General features: G+C 39.3%; 1 protein-coding gene across 1 annotated transcript in view; it reads left to right on the plus strand.

Annotated features, from left to right (window-relative positions):
* Positions 1-22704, plus strand: part of fbn1 (fibrillin 1) — a 101336-nt gene that overhangs the window by 17966 nt on the left and 60666 nt on the right. Inside the window, exons 3-6 of the mRNA XM_057835264.1 lie at positions 2966-3048; positions 3998-4096; positions 4313-4408; positions 6990-7085. Of these exons, the coding sequence (XP_057691247.1) occupies positions 2966-3048; positions 3998-4096; positions 4313-4408; positions 6990-7085 (374 nt within the window). The remainder of the gene's footprint in view (positions 1-2965; positions 3049-3997; positions 4097-4312; positions 4409-6989; positions 7086-22704) is intronic.

Below are 22704 nucleotides of genomic sequence, written 5' to 3' on the forward strand. Positions count from 1 at the left end.
TGGTCACGAGCTGTGGGTCGTGACCGAAAGACCAAGATTCCGGATACAAGCGGCCGAAATGAGTTTCCTCCGCAGGGTGACGGTTTTAGAGATAGAGTGAGAAGTTCGGTCGTCCGGGAGGGACTCAAGGTCGAGCTACTACTCCACTGCGTTGAGAGAAGCCAGCTGAGGTGGCTCAGGTATCTGGTTCGGATGCCTCCTGGACGCCTCCCTGGAGAGGTGTTCCGGGCATGTCCCACTGGCGGGAGGCCCCGGGGACGACTCAGGACACGCTGGAGAGACTTAGCCTGGTACTCAAGACTCACAGCTGTTCCAGCTATTGAGTCTGGCCACCATTAAGCGGATAGAATTTCCAGGGCGGAGCAAGCCACAGCAAACAGACAGCGGAGTGGACCAATCAGCGACGGGCGGATGTGACGTTAGAAACGCGACGAGGGACTTGCACGCGGAAGTAAACATACAAGGAGAGCGGAGTTTATTTAATATGGCTAGCGCGAGACAGACTGTTGTCAATGACCTGTGTCGATGTGTTTTTGGTCACTGATTTTACCGTGGATTGGAACATATTCTTGGCTCTCCTGTTCGCCATCTGTGTTGTTGTGGAGACGACTTCCGACGCGGAAGAGTGACGTTGCTTGTTAAGAACACGTCACGCAAATAAACGAATCTGATTTGACGACTGATTTTGTACTTGCTCGAGAGGCCGTTAATAGGCTGGGTCCCAGACTATTCTCTCAGTGTCTGAAAAATACAGGGAGAACAGTCTGGCTGTGCCAGGCAAGGAGAGACTATGTCTCTTGGCTGAGTAGGGAACACCTTGGGATCGGGCCGGAGGAGCTGTTTGAAGTGACTGGGGAGAGGGAAGACTAGGCGTCCCTGCTAAAGCAGTTCCGACCCCGGATTATGCGGAAGATAATTTATGGATGGATGGATACTTTGCTATGGGGCCTGTGGGCAAATAAACACTGACCCGTGGGACATAGTTTGGACACCAACGGCATAGATCAATTATTGTTACAGCATAGAACAAATACTTAATTACTTTGCCACGCAGCTAAAATTCAGATGAAGTGAAATCAGTTTTTATGTGAAACCACTGTTTAAATCTAAATTTATTTAACTACAGGTGTATTGCTGGGATATTATTGTTGTAACTGAAATAGATAAATCGTCTAATCCATTTTTTCTGGGAATTTTTTTGTTTTTCAGCATGAAATCTTTTAAACTCCATTTGCCAAGGACATGTAATTACTTAGATGTTCAAATTTCAAATGATTTCATTTATTGTGAGACAGTACTAGTCCTTCTCAAAAAAATAGCTTATTGTGATAAAGTTAATTATTTTCTGTAATGTACTGATAAACATTAGAATTTCATATATTTTAGATTCATTAGACACAACTGAAATAGTTCAAGACTTTTATTGTTTTAATATTGATGATTTTGGCAAAAAAGTCAAGAAAAAAAAAATCCCTATCTCAAAAAATTAGCATATTTCATCCGACCAATACAAAAAAGGTTTTTTTTTTTAATACAAAAAAAGTCAACCTTCAATTAATTATATCAGCGATGCACTCAATACTTGGTCGGGAATCCTTTTGCAGAAATGACTGCTTCAATGCGGTGTGGCATGGAGGCAATCAGCCTGTGGCACTACTGAGGCGTTATGGAGGCCCAGGATGCTTATATAGCAGCCTTAGGCTCATCCACAGTGTTGGGTCTGGTGTCTCAACTTCCTCTTCACAATATCCCACAGATTCTCTATGGGGTTCAGGTCAGGAGAGTTGGCAGGCCAATCAAGCACAGTAATGCCATGGTCAGTAAACCATTTACCAGTAGTTTTGGCACTGTGAGCAGGTGCCAGGTCGTGCTGAAAAATGAAATCTTCATCTCCATAAAGTTTTTCAGCAGATGGAAGCATGAAGTGCTCCAAAATCTCCTGATAGTTAGCTGCATTGACCCTGCCCTTGATAAAACAAAGTAGACCAACACCAGCAGCTGACATGGCACCCCAGACCATCACTGACTGTGGGTACTTGACACTGGACTTCAGGCATTTTGGCATTTTCTTCTCCCCAGTCTTCCTCCAAACTCTGGCACCTTGATTTCCGGAGGACATGCAAAATTTGTTTTCATCTGAAAAACAGTACTTTGGACCACTGATCAACAGTCCAGTGCTGCTTCTCTGTAGCCCAGGTCAGACGCTTCTGCTACTGTTCCAGGTTCAAAAATGGCTTGACCTGGGGAATGCTGCACGGTGGCTCTGGATGTTTCTACTCCAGACTCAGTCCACTGTTTTTGCAGGTCCCCCAAGGTCTGGAATCGGCCCTTTCCACAATCTTTCTCAGGGTGTGGTACTGTGGTCACCTCTTTTGGTTGTGCAGCATTTCTTGCCACAGTTTTTATTTCCCACAGACTTCCCACTGAGGTGCCTTGATACAGCACTCTGAGAACAGACTGTTCGCTCAGAAATTTCTTTCTGTGTCTTAGCCTCTTGCTTGAGGGCGTTAATGATGGCCTTCTGGACAGCAGTCAGGTCGGCGGTCTTGCCCATGATTGCGGTTTTGAGTAATGAACCAGGTTGGGAGTTTTTAAAAGCCACAGGAATCTTTCGCAGGGGTTTGAGTTAATTTGTTGATTCAGATGATTACGTTATTAGCTTCTTTAGAGTACCTTTTCATGATATGCACATTTTTGGGGGATAGGGATTATTTGTTTTTTCTTGACTTTTTTGCCAAAATCATCAATATTAAAACAATAAAAGGCTTGAACTACTTAAGTTCTGTGTAATTAATCTAAAATATATGAAAGTCTAATGTTTATCAGTACATTACAGAAAATAATGAACGTTATCACAATATGCTATTTTTTTTTAGAAGGACTAGTATATGATTCCCATATTGGTAAGGGTTTCATTTTTGTCTGACAGCTGAATTGTTGAACTCATAATGCTGTGTCTTTACAGACCCAACGTGTGCGGCTCAAGGAACAATGCTTATTGCTGCCCAGGCTGGAAGACTCTGACTGGGGGAAACAAGTGCATTGTCCGTAAGTATCACCTGAAAAAAATAATCATTTGCATTCAACAAAAGGCCCTTTACTTCGAAGTTGTTGTTATTGCTCCATAAATTTTTTTGGCTCTGCACTGATTCTAAAGACTGACAAAAATCCAGCATACGCAAACACACGACCAAAAGAAATACTACAAAGTGAAGAGAATCGACTGTTAGAAATATATTCCACAGTAAAAATTAAAATGTAGATTGGAACTCTAGCTCCAATTCTCCTTTTATTTTCTAAATGACTTGGAGTGGCATTGCCGTGGAGAGTTGATGATGATGATGTTTATAAAGGAGAGTCAAAGCAGACAACATGACCTCAAGCTTTTAGAAATTTTCAATTCTGCTTCATTTACAGCGGCAATCTTTGAGATGTTTCTTTTTATAGTTTGTGTTCTCTTTCTCTCCCCCTCCCCTTTTAGACAGGAAGGTCTGAGAGGCTCTAACCTCATATGATTGCAGTCTGGCGTGCCGGCCGGCTGCCAGGATGCCTGTCACGTCTCTAATGACATTGTTTAGCAGTGGGGTTCAGGGAGTAGGGGTCAGTGGCTGGACTCTACCTGACCAGAGCTGCAAAGCCAACAACAGGCTGTGGGAAAGAAGGCAGCGGAGTGAGAAAAAAAAAATAGCTTGCAGCAACTAAAAACAGTAACTGGTGCACTTTTACGGCAAGTAAAAAAAATGAGAGAATAGCTCAGCAACATGTGGCGCCTGCTACAACATGACCATGATTGGGGTTAAAGAAAGATCGGGCCCCATTTGTGCTGTAGCCGCAATGAGATTCTGAGGGTTGATGAGGTTGAGATCATAACTACACCCTCTACGAGTGAAATTCAAAACCTGTAGCAGATGCGTTATTTACATTCTCTCACACACAATGAAGACTCCTTGAAATGTAACATTGCGTGTTGCTAAGTGCGTCATATTGCTCTTTGCAGCCATATGTCGCAGCAGTTGCGGAGATGGTTTCTGCTCCAGACCCAACTTGTGCACCTGCCCCACTGGCCAAATCGCCACAACTTGTGGATCCAAATCAGGTGGGTTAATACTAGCACCAAATAAATGCATTTCAAAACCCGCTTTTTTCCACCTGATTCCGATCCTGTAAAAATGACATGATTGGATCAAGGATATTTTTATTAATCGATCCAATGGAGGTGTTAATACATAAAGGATAACTGAGATCATTGTTTACCTGCTTAGAATTTTTTTCATGAAATCATTTTTATTTGACCTGTGTTTTCTGCCCACAGTCCAGCACTGTAGCATCCGCTGCATGAATGGGGGCTCATGTGCTGAGGACCACTGCCTCTGTCAGAAAGGCTACGTGGGAAACCACTGTGGTCAACGTAAGTGTCACAGTTGTTTTTCCTGGTTAGCCTTTTTGATAGAATCTAATCACTGCCAGTAGTAACAACATACAGTGGTACGAAAAAGTATCTAAACCTTTTGGAATTTCTCACTTTTCTGCATAAAATCACCATCAAATGTGATCTGATCTTTGTCAAAATAGCACATATCTAAGAACAGTGTCTGCTTGAACTAAAACCACCCAAACATTAATTTCGTTTTTATATTTTAATGAGGATAGTATGCAAACAATGACAAAAGGGGGAAAAATAAGTTAGTGAACCCTCTGCCATAGACTTTGCATAAGGAAACTTAAAGAGCAATTAAAACCAATTTTTACCAAACAATTTGTCAGGTGTGTGCTCAATCAATGATGAGTGGGTTAAAGCTGCCCTGCACACTATAAAACACACAACTGGAAAGCATTGTCTTGATGAGAAGCATTGTCTGATGTGCATCGTAGCTCGGTCAAAAGAGCTGTCTGAAGACCTGCGATCAAGGATTGTTGATTTGTGTAAAGCTGGGAAAGGATACGAAACCATCTCTAAAATTCTAAATGTTCATCAGACAGAGAAGATGTCTACAAATGGAGAAAGTTTAGCGCTGTTGCTTCTCTCCCAAAGAGTGGCCGTCCACCTAAGATGACGCCAAGAGTTCAGCGCACAATACTCAGAGAGATAACAAAGAACCTTAGAGTGTCTGCTAAAGACCTACAGAAAACACTGGCACAGTCCAATATCTCTGCGCACACATCAACTATATGTAAAACAATGGCCAAGAATGGTGTTCATGGGAGGACTCCACAGTGGAAGCCACTGCTGTCTAAAAAAAAAACATTTTTGCTCGTTTAATGTTCGGCAAAAGGCACTTGGACACTCCACAGACGTTTTGGCAAAATATTTTGTGGACTGATGAAACCAAAGTTGAATTTTTTGGAACTAACACACAACGTCATGTGTGGAGGAAAAATGGAACAATTCACCAACATCAACACCTCATCCCCACCCTGAAGCATGTTGGAGCGAGCATCATGTTTTGGGGCTGTTTTGCTGCCTCAGGGCCTGGACAACTTGCAATCATTAATGGAAGAATGAATTCAAAAATTTATCAGTATGTTTTGCAGGAAAATCTGAGGCCGTTAACAGACAGTTAAAGCTAAAAAGAGGATGAACGCTGCAGCAAGACAATGATCCAAAACACAGAAGTAAATCAGCTTCAGAATAGTTTCAGGAGAACAAAATACACTCAAGTCAAAGTCCAGACTTGAACCCGATTGAGATGCTGTGGCATGACCTAAAAACAGCTATTCATGTCAGACATCCCAGGAATCCGACTGAACTACAGCAGTTTTGTAGAGAAGAATGGGCCAAGATTAGCCCTGATCGATGGGCCAGACTGATCTGCAGCTACAGGAAGCGTCTGGTTGAAGTTATTGCTGCCACGGGGGGGGCACAAAATATCACATGTGATGGTTCTCTTACTTATTTTCCCTTTTCTGTCATTGTTTGCATACTATCCTCATTAAAATATGAAAACCTATAATGTTCGGGTGGTTTTAGTTAAAGCAGACAGTTTTTTTCATCTGTGTGATTTTGACAAAGATCAGATCACATTTGATGGTGATTTTATGCAGAAATGTAAGAAATTCCAAAAGGTTCGGATACTTTTTCGTACCACTGTACGCTGTAGGCTGAATGTAGTGTTGCCTTCTTAAAAAAAAACAAAAAACAAAACAAAAAAAAAACATCTGCTGTGGTTCCAAACTTTGTTTTCAGCTACAGTATACTTGATTCAGGTGCAAAGTTATGTCGTTGTGACTCAGTTTTAATTGACATCCTCAGAAAGGTATTAGTTAACAATCACATTATATTGTGGTTGTTACATTATTAGAACCCACAGGGAGACATTATATTTACTGTTCTTTCTCTGGCTTTGTCAACACCCAGTTATATTTTTAAAATATTAACTTTTCAGTGTGTTTATGTAGGAAAACCAGTCTTGCAACATAGGCCAAAAAATAGTATATTATTTCTTCTTCAGTTTTTATGGCATTTTGCTGAAGTGTTGAGATGTCGATGAAACTCTAGATAGAGCAACACATTTTATATCATCCACTGTAAATCCAACACACAAGATTATTTATTATTATAAAATTAAATTACTGTTCTTGGAAAGAATTTTATTGCCAGCAGTTTTAGGTATGATATCAGCCCACGAGTGTACTCGTCAATGGCTGTGAGCTAATTAGTTGACGGTAATAAGTGATAACAAATTATGATTTGTGCGTGTGTGTGTGTGCACTTAATCAGTTGTTTGACTGCGCCAACACAAATAACAGCAAAAAGTAGTGCTGCCAAATAAAAGAAAACAGATGATACTTGTTTTAATGTGAATTTTGGGCTAATCAGATTGCTGAGTCAGAATTAGCAGTCATTTAAAGTGCTTTATAAGTTCATCGTTAAATTTCCCACTATCACTTTGAGAGGTGTGTTGTTGGTTAACATCAAGCAAGAAATCTAACACAGTATACTCAAAAGATAATATGTAATGTCACCAAAACTTTTTTCTCATTTTGCACAGCGGTGTGTGAAAATGGCTGCCTTAATGGAGGAAGGTGTGTGGCTCCCAACAGATGTGTGTGTACCTACGGCTTCACCGGAGCTCAGTGCGAGAGAGGTAACGAGTCTTTGTGTCTTACCAACATCCTTCACCACCTAAGTGAGAACTGGGTGATGAATATTTTCTTTTTAACGGAAGACACTTGTGGCGCCACCAAATGCGGTTTGTTGTGCAACCAAAATGTTGACATGTCTTGCCCAGCGGTGCTCATCAATTTCTGCAATAAGAATCTGGGGAATGTAGAGTCTTTGCAAGTGTTTGCTGTTCGTTAGCCTTAGTCTTCCTAACCTCCTGCGGTTGTGAGCGCTCCAAAGCACACAAGCCTGTACAACATCTTAAACTCAAACTTGTGAGAGCTGACGCACCGGAGGTCTGCTGCAGTGATGACCAGTAGAGGTCAAAGTGTTGGCCTCGTAAAGCTAATATTTGGATTGTCAGCAGTGCTCCTAATTAGTATCGTCCCTTTAACGAGTACAGACTTCAGGGGCCTCTCAGCAGCGTCTGGTGGATGATTTGTTCTCTGGTTTACTTCAGTGTTTTCTTCAAGTCTAAAACTATTAACATTATCTTCTTGCCGGATGAGTTAGCAGCATGCCTTATCTGTTAAAACACATTCTGACGCACTAGACATTGCTTTCTATTCCTTTCCTGTGTGGGAGCTCGGTCCCCAAAGTTGATGTAGGACAATGTTAGTTATTTTTGAAATGCTGTTGCCCGTACACACTTTTTATTGTGCCATTATCTAAAATGTGCATGATAGGTCACTTGACAACAATGGTAAAGTTGTTCTAAGGATATCGGACTAAAAATCAAGCAGAACTGTACTGTTTATAGATTTTTTTTTTTTTATTAAACACATGACCATTAGTGTGACCTTGAATAGTGGAATAAGTGTTGGAAACATCCTGCAGCAGTGCTTATTAATTAATTTCTGTAAAACCCCCTCTAGGGGGAGGAAAATATTTTCAGGTTTCACCCTCCAGGCGTCTATAAAAGTGTACAGTAAGACTGCTGATAATATTCAGCACATTTTGAAAAATTTTGAAAAAAAAAAAACTTTCTGAGTGTGATTGGGCTGTTATGTGACGCCTTCATTTTGTCTATTGCCAACATTTTTAGACACATTTGAACACACCGTTTTTTTTTTCATCTCCCACCATAGTCTATCTATCTATCTATCTATCTATCTATCTATCTATCTATCTATCTATCTATCTATCTATCTATCTATCTATCTATCTATCTATCTATCTATCTATCTATCTATCTATCTATCTATCTATCTATCTATCTATCTATCTATCTATCTATCTATCTATCTATCTATCTATCTCTATCTATCTATCTCAAAAATTAGCATATTGTGATAAAGTTCGTTATTTTCTGTAATGCAGATTCTCTATGAAAGTTGGCAGGCCAATTGAGCACAGTAATGCCATGGTCAGTAAACCATTTACCAGTGGTTTTGGCACTGTGAGCAGGTGCCAGGTCGTGCTGAAAAATGAAATCTTCATCTCTGTAAAGCTTTTCCAGGTCAGGCGCTTCTGCTGCTTTTTCAAGTTCAAAAGTGGCTTGACCTGAGGAATGCGGCACCTGTAGCCCATTTCCAGCACATGCCTGTGCACGGTGGCTCTGGATGTTTCTACTCCAGGCTCAGTCCACTGATTCTGCAGGTTCCCCAAGGTCTAGAATCGGCTTTTCTCCACAATCTTTCTTAGGGTGCGGTCACCTTTTTTGGTTGTGCAGCGTTTCCTACCATACTTTTTCCTTCCCACAGACTTCCCACTGAGGTGCCTTGATACAGCACTCTGGGAACAGCCTATTCGCTCAGAAATTTCTTTCTGTGTCTTAGCCTCTTGCTTGAGGGTGTCAATGATGGCCTTCTGGACAGCAGTCTGGTCGGCAGTCTTGCCCATCATTGCGGTTTTGAGTAATGAACAAGGCTGGGAGTTTTTAAAAGCCTCGGAAATCTTTCGCAGGTGTTTTGAGTTAGTTAGGTTAGTAGCTTCTTTAGAGTACCTTTTCATGATATGCTAATTTTTTGAGATTGGGATTTTTGGTTTTTCTTGACTTTTTAACCAAAATCACCAATATTAAAACAATAAAAGGCTTGAACTACTTCAGTTGTGTGTAATGAATCTAAAATATATGAACGTATAATGTTTATCAGTACATTACAGAAAATAATGAACTTTGTCACAATATGCTAATTTTTTTTTAGAAGGACTGGTATATTTTAACAAATGTTTTTTTAAGCATTTCAACTGTAATACTTATGATACATTTTAAACATGTTCCTGTCCCACCAAATTATTTTTAATCAAGAATAAAGCAGGAAAATGCTTGGCTTTATTAACCCTTAGATGCACAATTTACTGGACCCAACACTCTTCCATAAGTGGGTCAAAAATGGCCCATATTAGAACCAATGTGTTTTTATGCCATATCGGTGAAGAATAATCACTTGTATATTAATTAGTATGATATTTAGGGCCACACAACAATGATTTCATGCTTGAAATATCTTTATGATTCAATTAACATTTAAAACAAAACCAAAAAAAACAACAGCAATAGACTTCATCCTTCCTTGTATTTTATCATCAATGATGAAGAGCTCCCATGCATCTTTTTGGTGAGACAGCGGTGCTAAGCCCTTGTGTGGAGGCACTGACCGATTTCTGAGGATATTGTGGCTCTGTGTTCTGCCCTGGGTGGGAGGTAATTCTCTCTAGTAAGAGCCCTACCAACTCATTCTGTTGGCCATGATTTGGACACTTTCTTCTTCAGAGGACACATAACTGGAATCTTATGAGTCAGATTGATCCTGTTCAGTTAGATTTCCAGGTGGACAACTGCCACTGCCACCTGGACAATAGTCTGGGTCCTCATCATCAGAAATTTCGGACACTTGAGTCCAACCCCGTCACTGCCTCTCCATCATCCTACATCTTTACGACCATTTCAGCTGTAAATCTTGCACAAATCCGACTTTTTCATGTTTTTTCGACTCGAATGAACAGAAAAAGTCGCATAAAAGTGGACCATTTTCAGATTCGTTCCAGGTCACTTTCGTATGTGGATAAAATCCCATGGAGGCCACATTTTTCCAGAATGTGACTGCGGTCTGAACTGTCAAGTCCCCCAAATTGGAATTCATGCAGCAATTAACATCAGCAAAGAGCGAGAGAGTCAGGGTACTACGGTAGCGGTGCAGCTGTGCATTAGCGTTAGCGCCTAGTTTGAACGCGACTTTTGGGGAAGAAGCGGGCTTGACAACAGTCATAAAAAAATAAAATGGGTTGAGAATAAGCCTGACAATGCTCGGTTTCCTCTCTGCGTCAGTGCTCCTGCGCATGTGGGCCAGTTTGCTCAGCGCATCTCGGACTGTGAATTAGAGCGCATGTGTGATACTTGAACAGGCTCAATGGACAAAGGCAGTCTGAACGGGTACGCCAAAAAAATAGATATGACAAAAAATCGGAATTGTGCATTAGGACCTGCGGTATGAACCTAGCCTTAGTTAGCTAGCTAGTAATGAAGTAGGTTAATTTGTTGACAAATAATAATAAAGAGTCATGAAACACACACACACAAAATACTATATGGACATAATACTTACAGTACATGTATCAGCTCTTGCTGTGTAATCTTAAGGGATGTCACTTTTTACATACGTAGTCTGTCTGGTCCACGGTAAATTTATTCCTGACAGCCAAAGTTGATAAGAATGAAAGATTCCCATTGGATTCCATAGAAATTGCATGCGCGTCATTTTTGACCCACTTATGGAAGCTTAGGGTAGTAATACAAAAATGACAATTTCTTCAAATGTATAAAAAGTTCCTCAAAAATTTGAATGGCATTATGTAAAAAACATGTTTTTTGTGGTAAACCTGGAATATGAATTGATAACAATTTTTCATTTTGAAGATATTTCAAGAAAACAACCTCACCGGGTCATTTTTGACCCACTTATGCATCTAAGGGTTAAATGCTTCATTGAGTCCGCTCAAATCCGCTCAAGCTACTCACTTACACACAATGAGTTGCCACAGCAACTGTTTAACAAGTTAAACGATGATTGAGTCATGCTGCACTTTGAAGTTTTCTTCTCTGGCAAGTCCAAACATTAAACGTCTGTCGATCATCGTTAAATTTAATAAGCAACTCCAGTGCACTCACTGCTTGACCAACAGAGAGCAGGGAGAGGGAGGGAGGTAGCGAGAGTGAGACTATGCGATCGGCGCGGGACAGCTCATCTGTTTTTTTTTTTTTTTTTTTTATTGATATAAAATCCATGATGGACTGAGGGCGAGAAGTTTGAGGCGCGAAGTAGCGAGGGATCACTGTATACATATACACACACTGTATGGATCTCATTGAATCACATTTTAAAAATATATTGGGTATCTTGGCTCTCTTGCTCAAAAAGGTTCCCGACCTCTGACTTAATGACTATCTTTAGATTCTACTTTTTAAAACTTTTTCCATATACTGTATATACAGTATATATATATATATATATATATATATATATATATATATATATATATATATATATATATATATATATATATATATATATATATATACTGTGTATGTAAACTTTTTTTTTTTTTTTTTATCATGAATGGGACACTCTGCATCCTTGTTATGGCTGGGTCTCTCTAAAAAATCCCCATGTTAACCTAAATTTCTTAGAAGGTTGGTGTCAAAAATGAGTGAGAAGAAAATATAGATTCATAGGTTTTATGCATTATTATGAAAGTATTTATCGGTTTAAAAAGTTAGTTAGTTAGTTAGTTAGAGAAAGACTACGTGTCGAGTTTCAATGTGCACCCCTGAATCTTCTGCTTGTCCTTATAAAATTTTAAGATAGGGGCCACTGTGCTTCTGGTAAAAAATGTTAGTCTGGAGCCCTGGGACCTCAACTAGTGAGTTGCTGCAATGGAACCTGCAACAGGCAGTCTTAATTGAAGCATATTCCTGCAAAGTACTGTATGTTTAAAGTGAATTTGGTCAATATATCCTGCAATAGTTCTTGTCCATCAATTCACAAGTTGTTGTCACAATTCGTTCTTGGCAGGCCAGCACGCAGCTAGCAGGGGGCACGGCAATGGCTCAGATCTGCGCCTAGGTAGTCAGATCGGGGCCTAGCTAGTCATTTCGGGACCCAAAGGGAACACTTTTAAAGGTTCCTCCACAACCCATGAACTCTTTGTCTGGGCCACTTTTAAGACACTTTCACAAGCATTTCCTGGAAGACTTGATGAATGGAGTAGGTGTATATTCAACCATGAACACATTTAGCCCCACACAATCTGAATGCTTGAAACAGCAATGTCCCATTAAAGCTAGATCTTATCCTATTACCGAGCACACAACTGCACACGCGTGACCTGACCAGAGCCGTACTCAACTCGGGATGGCAAAAGTTTCTTCTGCAATGTGAACACATAGGCGTTGTGCTGACCGTCTCGCCACGGCACCAGGTACGACTCAGTTCCCAAAAAATGCAGCCTGGTTCATCAATATTATCTTTGTCGCTCCTAAATGCGATTTAGTCTGGAATGCGGGATCGCCTCGCGCTGTCCATAAGGCTTGCAATCGCACGTGCTCATTTGGCGAAATCTAGTATTTCCAAACACATGTGATCACTTGGGTTAATGGTGACAGTTTGAGTTTAAATGAGGCGACACAGGAGGCGCGCAAAGTCCTTCAATGCCTCATTGGATTGCTTCTATCTGTTCCAGGCCAGTGCAAAGCTCAGAGCAAAGATACCCCTGTTTGTATCTTTGTGTGCATTGTAGAAACTACAGATGCTGATGAACCAGATATAAGACCTCATTACACATACATTGATATCCACAACATTGAGTACATCATCTAATGAAAATCAAATCAAACGTTGCATTAACTGAACAAAGATTTACTCATATTGTGATCTGTATTAACTGCAATATTTGGACAATGTCTTTAATAGCTTCACAAACGTAAACGTAACTCTCAGATTTTTGGATTTATGTTATCGGGCGCCGGCATGGTGGAACAGTAGTTGGCACGTCCACCTCAGTGTCCGAAGATTAAGGATTTCAATCTTGGGCTCTAGCCTTCTTGTCTGGAGTTTGCATGTTCTACTCGTGTCAGTGTGGGTTTTCTGTGGTTACATGCATAACAGGTTCATTGACCACTTCAAATTGTCCCTAGGTATGAGTGTGTGCGTAATTGTTTGTTTGTCTCCTTGTGCCCTGCGATTGGCTGGCAATCAATTCAGGGTGTACTGCCCATAGTTAGCTGAAATAGGCTCGTTCACCCCCCGACCCTCGTGAGGATGAGCTGATCGGAAGATGAATGAATGTTATTGGGGTGGGCAATGGTTAAAATTTTTGGTAACACATTATAATAACTATCCATTTTACTAGTTAATAGATCATTAGTAAACTGTTGATAAATGATTTTTTGTTGATTTGTGAAATATTTGTTAACAGTTTGTTAAGCATTTACAGGGTGTTCTTAACCTGAAACACAGTTTTTGTACAAACGTTTCAAGTTTTTGTGTAATGTTTGGCATTTCTATCTTTTCAGGTTAAGAAATGCCGTTCACTTCAAAAGAAAAGGCATTTTGATAAGGCATTTTGCAGGCAGCGCTCATGTTGCACATTTATGAAAATCTGCCATAGAACCAAAAATATTTGTACTTTTCTTTGTATATTTAACCAATAAAACTTATTACCTTCAACATAAAGTGTATATAGTATATAGATCCATCAACTAGCATGGCATTTAGAATGGGGTCAACCATATTGGAACACCCTGTAAATGCTTAACAAACTGTTAACAAATACTTCATAGATCAACAATAAATCATTCATCAACAGTTTACTAATGATCTATTAACTAGTAAAACGGATAGTTATTATAAAGTGTTACCAAATTTTTAAATGGCAATTACCTTATTTTTCGGACCATAAGCCTCTACTTTTTTCCTTCATTTTGAAACCTGCGACTTATTTGTTGATTTATTTGGGTTAATAGGTAACACTTCATTTGACAGCGGCGTCGTAAAACTGTTATAAGTATGACATGACACAATCATGAGCAATACTGAATGCTTATGACTAGGGGTGCAACGGTACACAAAAATCTCGGTTCGGTACGTACCTCGGTTTTGAGGTCACGGTTCGCTTCATTTTCGGTACAGTAAGAAAATAAAAGACAGAGTAAATATAATCTACACAAAGAAACTGTAACCCGATCGACTCACAGCCTCGAAAAGTAAGGGTTCCATTACGTCAGAAACTCGTTCGGTATGCCTCTGTTCCGAACCGAGCACCAAGTACCAGAACGGTTCAATACGAATACATGTACCGTAACACCCTTACTTATGACATATGTCATTAAGTGTCATTTGTCATTTATGTCACTAACTCCATTTATATGCATCTTAAATCTTTTACGTACTTTTAAAAGTGAGATAATTTGCCAGACAACACTAAATGACATCTGATATAAGCATTCGTTAGTGCTCATGACAGTCTCATGTCACAATGATGATTGACTAATGACAGTCTTCGGGTGCCACTGTAAAATAAAGTGTTACCAAATACCATAACTAGCAATTAATGAAAGAACTGGTAACAGTAACTGAAGAAATGTTTAGCACAGAATATGAATTTTGATTGTTATATACATCTGTAGCACTGCAGTGCATGCTAAGAGGCATGTTGGACAACAACAGTGTTGACAGCAGGTGGCAGCAAAGGTTGACTGTCTCCCCCAAGGGAGCAGTGATGGCCTAATGAAGCTTCATGAAGCAATGAAACTTTGCAGCCAGTTGGTTCAAAGCTTCATGGTAGCTCATTAGGTCATATGGTGCGGTTGTCAAATAAAGTGTTAATATATTTTGGTGTAAATATCCCATAATATGGTGAGGACAGCTGCGGCTTATAGTACAGTGCGGCTCATCTATGAACAAATGTAGTTTTCGTGCCAAATTTGGAGGGAGGCGGCTTATAGTCAGGTGCGCCTTATAGTGTGAAAATTACGGTAAGCGCTGATTGATTTATCTCAGTTACATGGTTGTGCACACAATCCAATACAATTGTAGAACAGGCAGTTTCCGATGTAAAATCAGAAACATTTTTCTTTTATCAAAGTTCAACACAACTGCTACTCCAACAACTATACATTTTACTGCTCTGTAATAAGCTATTTACTAAGATTTACAAGATTCTTAGCAACACAACATATAACAAAGAAGGCTTTTCTACTGTTTAATATGACCAGCAAGGCACAGGAAAATAATGTTGCTTATGCTAATTATTAGAGGTGTGCAAAATTTCCGATTCTTAGATTATTCGCGATTCGGCCGCGGAAGATTCGAGAACGATTCACAAACATCCAAATTCCGATTATTGAAATATGCCAAGTAAAGCGGAAGTACAACACACTCAGCGCGCCGCGCGGTCAATGAGCAACGGAGCGAGAGTAGCTAAACATCATGCTTCTCATTACCCGGCCCCTCGGGTAATGCCAATGCTCAACTCACGGCTCTAGCTCAACTCATGCCACGAGATAAAAAAACACAACAACATACCTGAAGCTGCTACAAAAGTACGTCATCCACATGTTACGGTAGATATCATTTATATAAGACTAGATGCACTACGGTAGCGGTAGCGTTTGCAGCACATCTACAAAAAGCTAGATGCAGACGTAGTAAACGGCCGCCATCTTAAAGCAGTACACTTCTCTGCAAGGCTGTTGTAGCGAACCTTCCAAGCAAACCTAATTAACTTTTTATCTAAAATACTCCTAAATCGGTAAAATATTGACTTGAATCTATCTTTAAAATAGTTTTAAAACTTTCACATGTCGAAAGTTGACAAAAGGGAAATTATGGATTAACGGGAGCAATTTTAACAACTTTAACGGTTGATTCACAACATTAAATTAATTGAATGTCGTTTAAAGCTGCTGATACAGAATGGGGACTGGAGTTTTTTATTTACTGTTATTTTTGTATATTTGTTTACTGCTATATGTTAACTTGATACTGAAATAGTAGTTTGGTTTAGCCTGAGAGTATTTTTGAACAAATGTACAAAATATTTAAAAAAAAAAAAAAAAAAAAGGGGGGGGGGGTGCATCAATAATCGTTTTAGAATCGAATCGGACCATCTGAATCGTAATCGTAATCGAATCGTTAGGTGCCCAAAGATTCCCAGCGCTACAAATTTTTGTGTATGAGTGCAAAGAATGTATCACTCAAAAAAATGAAACATGGTATTTATGCAATTACCTTATTTCAAGTGGTTTCACACAACCACAAAGTTCTGTAGTGCCTAAATGATTTCAGACCTAATAAACTACTTGAACAAGTTAAGCAATTCCTATTCAAACTTTTTACATGCAAAATGTGTAACCCCCTTTTTGTCTTACAATAGGAGTGTTAATTTTAAATATTCATTGTGACGTTGTTAATATTCTGGATGAATGGGGGACCCTAGTGCAGAACATGGGCCTAACTGGCAATTGTACTTTCTGTTGTGCTCGTGAGAGGTAACAGAGGGGCTTTGCATCCCTTAAGTAAGCACATAAGTCAGGCTCACTATTATGTGTTTTTCGAAAACAAACACACTCCAGCTATTTACAGACAACACTGCTTACAGTCGTGGTACTCGGTTTTATATTGAACCGTTCGGTACGCCCTACGCCCTGGGCTACATGAGCCCAGAGTGATCATGGGACACGTAGTCCATACAGTACATTGATAAATTACAAACCACCGTGAATAAATGGAAGTTAAGCAGGCCAAATCAATCCCTACCAGTGACTATTGATAATGCTGCAAATATTTTTAATTCAGTACGTGACACAGATGGACAAGGACCACAAATAGGATATTTTGCTCATGTGGTAAACCTAGCTGCTAAGAGAGCTGTAGCAATCAACAGTGTGGTGCGCCTCACTTTACAAACAGTAAAGATTGTTCTCAGCACTTTTATACAAAATTTCTTCAGAGCAGTAAAAAGTAAGCACATAATTATTATGCACTAGAATGCATGTTTATATGATAGTACATTTAACTCTGCCGGGTGGGGGGGCGGGGGGGTGTCTGTGTTCAGTTCACTTAACTAACACCGCACCAAGAGCGATCTTAACACTGCTAGTATTAAAACAACAACCAAATCAACACCAATAAACGAAAAAAACAATTTACACCCAAAAAATCAACTCCACAGATTTTGCTGTGTACGGCAATTTGTGCAATCGCGTTACATATATATTAAGCAATGCTTTTTCATAAGTGTTTTAATTGACTCTCTTACATGATAAATACAAAAATGAATTCAGTAATGTGTAAAAACACAAAGCTAATGTGTTCATACAATAAAAACACCTATTTAAAAGTTGAAATTGTGCATGTGCATTTTTTTGAGTGTATGAGCTTGCACGTTTGTTTTCCACTCTAATTGACAGGACTCTAAAATGATGCTGTTTTGACACACACTCTTCTCAACTGAACCTGTTTAGAATCAGACTCAGAGACGCAGAGAAAAGGCTTAACTTTTTTAGTCACTCTGATGTTTTTAGTTTTAGTTTGCTTTTTTTAAGTCTATATGTTTTAATACTGTAACTGTTAAAAGTCATGTTAACAGACAGATATTTAGCCTGTTGATCTCAATTTTATTGTGATTACTATATCATATTTGTTCTTAGTCTTTGCCAAAATACCACCTCCTAAATGTAACTTATACTTCAATGCAACTTGTATATGGCAGAAAACACTCAGGTGACTTGAAGTTCCGCTCTGAGACCCCCAATTTGGCACAATTTCAAAATTGTCCGATATGCATGTGTGATACATAATTGGAAAGCTTAAAATCTCAATTTTCTGGGGGAAGAGAAATTTTGAACAGGAGGGGATTTTAAATTTTTTTTTAAAAAATTCTATTTTAAACAGCAAAACACTAACTGGAGGCGAGAGCACGCGAGAGCAGAATTAAAGACGCCATGATTTTAGCGAGGTTTTATCACGTACCTACCTTGTTTCGATCCAAAAACTCCATATAGCATGTATCACCGAGTGTCAAGACACAGCTGTGAATGGCCACAGCTAGATTTTTGGGGGATTTTATGGGTGAAACATGGTAATATAACAAGGAAATCGCAGACAACAAGGAGTGGTTGAGATTTTCTTTTTCATATAGTTACCCTTTTAAACGTTATTTTTCAAATTTTCTTTGTTTGGATCGATTATTTATTATATAACATATCGGGGAAAATGCGACAGTAACAAAAAAAACAAAAACAGAAAAAAAACAATTAAGCGATAGTTATGAGGTAGATATCCGTGACTTTTTTACAGACGCCAAATTTTTCATTGCGACGTATTTTGTTTAAAAGTTTAAAATATGCGAGTGAATATTTTTTTAAAGTCGTTTTCTTTTTTTAAACTAAATATTAGACATCAATTAATGATTCTAAGCTAAAAATGACAGACATTTTGAATAATAAATATAATTACTTACCTTCTATTTATGGCTAGGTGTAAACAAAAGCGGTTGCGCGACATCTGTAAACGGGGGTTTTCAAGGTAAAACGGACATTAAAAATAGTTCAGGGGTTTAATGCGCCATGAATCTGCTATGGCAGCATATAAACATATTGTTCTATCAAACACAAAAGTTGTTTTGGCTTAAAATACTGCAGTTTATTAAGAGGAGTGCAAGAGCAGAAACTGCTTTTTCAGTCTTGTCTGTGTTTTCCGCCATATATTTTTCCTCTTCAACTTGCGATTTTTGGCTGGTGTATTCAGATGCCATTTATAGTCCGAAAAATAACTCAGTTTTGTGAGATACTGTCAATGAGTTGTGAGCCAAAATGTTATATACAGCATTCAAGGCGTGTAAGAATAGCTATTGAAGTTGACAAAGAGTGGCTATAGACTAGTACAAATGTTTTTGTGCGATGTGGAATTAATCCAAGGAGCTTTTTGGACCCACTTCCTGCTTGGCAAGGTTGTTGTTGTTGTGCATAAAGTACACATGTCCTTGGAGAGGGAGATATTTCTATTGTTTTCAAAAATGTCTGTGCTTGTACAGACAATAAATGGATCACCTTTGCATTAGAAACAAACCCCCCACTTCCACATCACATGTATGTTTACCAAAACACTTGTGAATGTGTGAACGATTCTCCCAAATACTTTGGAAATGATTTTCCGAAAGTAGATCAGGGAAAGAAAAAGAGAGCGATGTTCTTGTAAGTTTTGGTCCGTTTTGAGATCATCGTTGGCTAGACAATAGATGAGCGGGATGGAGTTTTGATTCTGACTCTGTGTGTGCGTGTGAACACGTGCGAGTATTCCCAGCTGAACAGACCATGGGTGGATTCCCCAACCAGCTGCACACACTTCATAGAGAGAAGGGGGGGGGGGGGGGGTGAAATGACACCACCACTTTCCCCGCCAGCTTTCAGCCTCTCCCTGTTAATCTCATCATGACATTTTTTTTTTAAACTTTACACCTTGACTTTCACACCTTGAATTTTGTGCTTTTTTTACTACACTTGTAATAAGCAGGAACTTAATAACATTTTTAAAGGACAGGTGCTCTCGTAGATGTTTATCATCAGTTAATATTGGTTAGAAAATATTATTTTTGTTTTTGGAAACATTTAAAATAACTAATACTTGTATATGTCCAGTATAGTTTCCCTGGTGGTTGGGAGGAGTCAGTAGTTAGACAATGGCAAGCATACTGTATGTCTGCAGTAGAGATTGAATGCAAGGGTGGGAGGAAGAGCGGGAGAAGGAGAGATGACCCAGTTCTGGTTCACACAGAGTTGCTGCCAGAGGCAGAGACACCGTGGAGGCTGTGGTGCGCACGTGACGGGCCTGGGCCGGGCCCCGGTCCACACAGGGAACGCACAAAGTCCCATTTGTTTTAAACAACTGTGCTGTTAGAACTTGTCTCCATATTTTCTCTCATTGTCTACTGTTTAATGTGGAAATGTTTTTTTTAATCTATAGTTTCTTTGTAGAGTCCATACACTTCGTTATCGCTGTTCTTATCTGTGTTTCAGCATCTGTCTAGCATAAGATTCTTTGATACTGGAGGTTTGCAAGGAAATGAGTGGTGTTTAATTAATGCACACTTTGGGATTAGGGGAACCAGGTCTTGAACATATTTTGGAGGCGAGGATGATGATGAATGTTTCACTCAATTTTAATGAAAGCTATTTAGTTCTGGAAATCACCTACTACTAAATCCATAAATCTGTTGTCAGGCAGTCTGCAGCCTTTGGGAGGTGGTCATATTCCCTCTGCTTTAGACTGGCCATTTCGAAAAATATAATGATAATAGATAACCATAACCTGAATGTATTAGATTTTTTTTTTTGTATTGTGATTTTTTTTTGAATGTCAGACCCAAATGCTTTCAATCTTCAGCAAACACTAAATAATATGTCTTACCGTTTTCAATTAGGGATGTCCCTATCCAGGTTTTTGCACTTCCGATCCGATACCGATATTGTTTTGCACTTCCGATCCGATACCGATATTGTTTTGCACTTCCGATCCGATACCGATATTGGCCAATACCAATACCGGCCTATCTGAGCATGTATTAAAGTTTAAAGTTATTTAGCCTCCTTACTTAGTTGTCAGACTTATTTTGAAAAGGGTTTTGGTACTCTTGATAACAACAAGCCAGCTGAATTAGGTGAGTTTGAATAACACACAACGGTTGGTAACAAGAAACTGACCTGTTTATTCAGTGACAAACACAAAACTTTATAAATAACAAACAGAAATGGCACAGTCAGTCAGTAAAATGTGCAAATAATATTGTAAACTCTTTAAAAAGCAAAACACACAAACAACCTCAGTGGAAAATCCCTCAAACCCCCCAAGCTATTAGATGCTTTTACTGTTTCGAGCATTAGTTACAATAATTGTATAAAAAGTCTCTCAGGTTTGAATAAACGACTATTTCAGTATCAAGTTAACATTTTAAAACAGTAAATAAAATACTCAAGTCCCCATTCTGTATCAGCAGCATTAAACTACATTCAATTCATTAAATTTTGCGAATCAACTGTTAAAGTTGTTAAAATTGCTCCCGTTATTCCATAATTTCCCTTCTGTCTACTTTCGACATGTGAGTTTTAAAACGGTTTTGAAGGTTGATTCAAGTCAAGATTTTGCCGATTTAGGAGTATTTTAGATAAAAAGTTAATTAGGTTCGCTTGGAAGGTTCACAACAGCCTACTAGGGAAGTCTTCTGCTTTAAGATGGCGGCTGTTTACTAACGCATCTAGTTTTCAATACTTCGATGTTGCTAACGCAGTCGAGTCTGTCATTTTGCATCTAGTTCTACATACATATGATATCTATTATATCCAGTAAAACGACGTTGCCGTAGTTTGTAGCGGCTGTCAGCAGCAGTCAGGTATTCTTGTGTTTTTTATCCAGCGGGATGAGTTGAGCTAAAGCCGTGAGTTGAGCATTGGCATTACCCGGGTCTGTGACAAGCATGATGTTTACTCTCAGGACGCAATGCGGTCCATTTCTCATTGCGTTCCGAAGACCGCGCTGTGTATTAGTTCTGCTTTACTTGACATACTGTATTTCAATAATCGGAATTTGGATGTTTGTGAATCGTTCTCGAATCTTCCACGGCCGAATCGCTCAAGGATGTAATGATGGCTGGGCATGTTATACCGTGTTTCTAAGTGTTGGATGGTGCGTCTTTACTCACGAGAAATAATGGCTCGTCATCCAGAATGAATTCTTCGGCAATGACTCTTGTTATTCCCTGGGCTTTGGGACACGCATAGCAAAAGTTTCTGCCAGTGTTATTTGCGTAGGACCTTTCTTTTTGTCTTCGGTTTTCTTAACATACTCCTTGTATTGTTTGTGGTGGTATTTAGCTAAATGCTTGCTTAGGTTGGTTGTATTTAAAACTTCATGCATACAGCTTTACCACCACGCTTGACTTTATTGTGGCATATGTTGCACTCTGCCTCTTCGTCTTTGTCGTCCTTTAAGGTGAAATGATCCCACACAGCTGACATTTTTACCGATAAAGTCTCTCGGTAAATTGGGAGACGGTAATGTAGTTTGTTGAAGGTGTGCCGTAAAATGCGGACCGGATTTTAGGGAAACCGAAGCAAAAACTGGAATGGATTATGTAAATCGGTGCGCTGGAAAACCCGGACCGGACTTTCCAAAAAACTGGATCGGAAGTCTGGATCGGAATTTTTCTGTGTCGGCTGATCCGATACCGATGCGCATTTTTTTGCCCATATCGGCGTTCGATCCGATCCAAATATCAGATCGGGACATCTCTATTTTCAGTATTTTCCGAAGGGTGTTTTACTAATTATAACCAATCAGTTTGTTTTCATATGACCTTTTTTTATACTGGAAATTAAGGGTCTGATACGTATAGGAAGTGCTTGCTTGTTTTTATTGTACTTTCGCATTTGGATTTAATGTAGTTTCAGAGAGGGTTAGTTAGAGCCATATAAGCCAATGAAGAACCCGTTTGGTGTAGGGTTGGGGATCGTTTGAATTTGAAAGGTTCCGATTCCGATTCCACATTTCGATTCCGGTTCCAAACGATTCTCAATTCCTATTGTTTCAATAGGCAGTGTCAAAAAA

This window comes from Corythoichthys intestinalis, chromosome 1 (assembly GCF_030265065.1).
Source record: "Corythoichthys intestinalis isolate RoL2023-P3 chromosome 1, ASM3026506v1, whole genome shotgun sequence".
In the NCBI taxonomy this organism is placed as follows: domain Eukaryota; kingdom Metazoa; phylum Chordata; class Actinopteri; order Syngnathiformes; family Syngnathidae; genus Corythoichthys; species Corythoichthys intestinalis.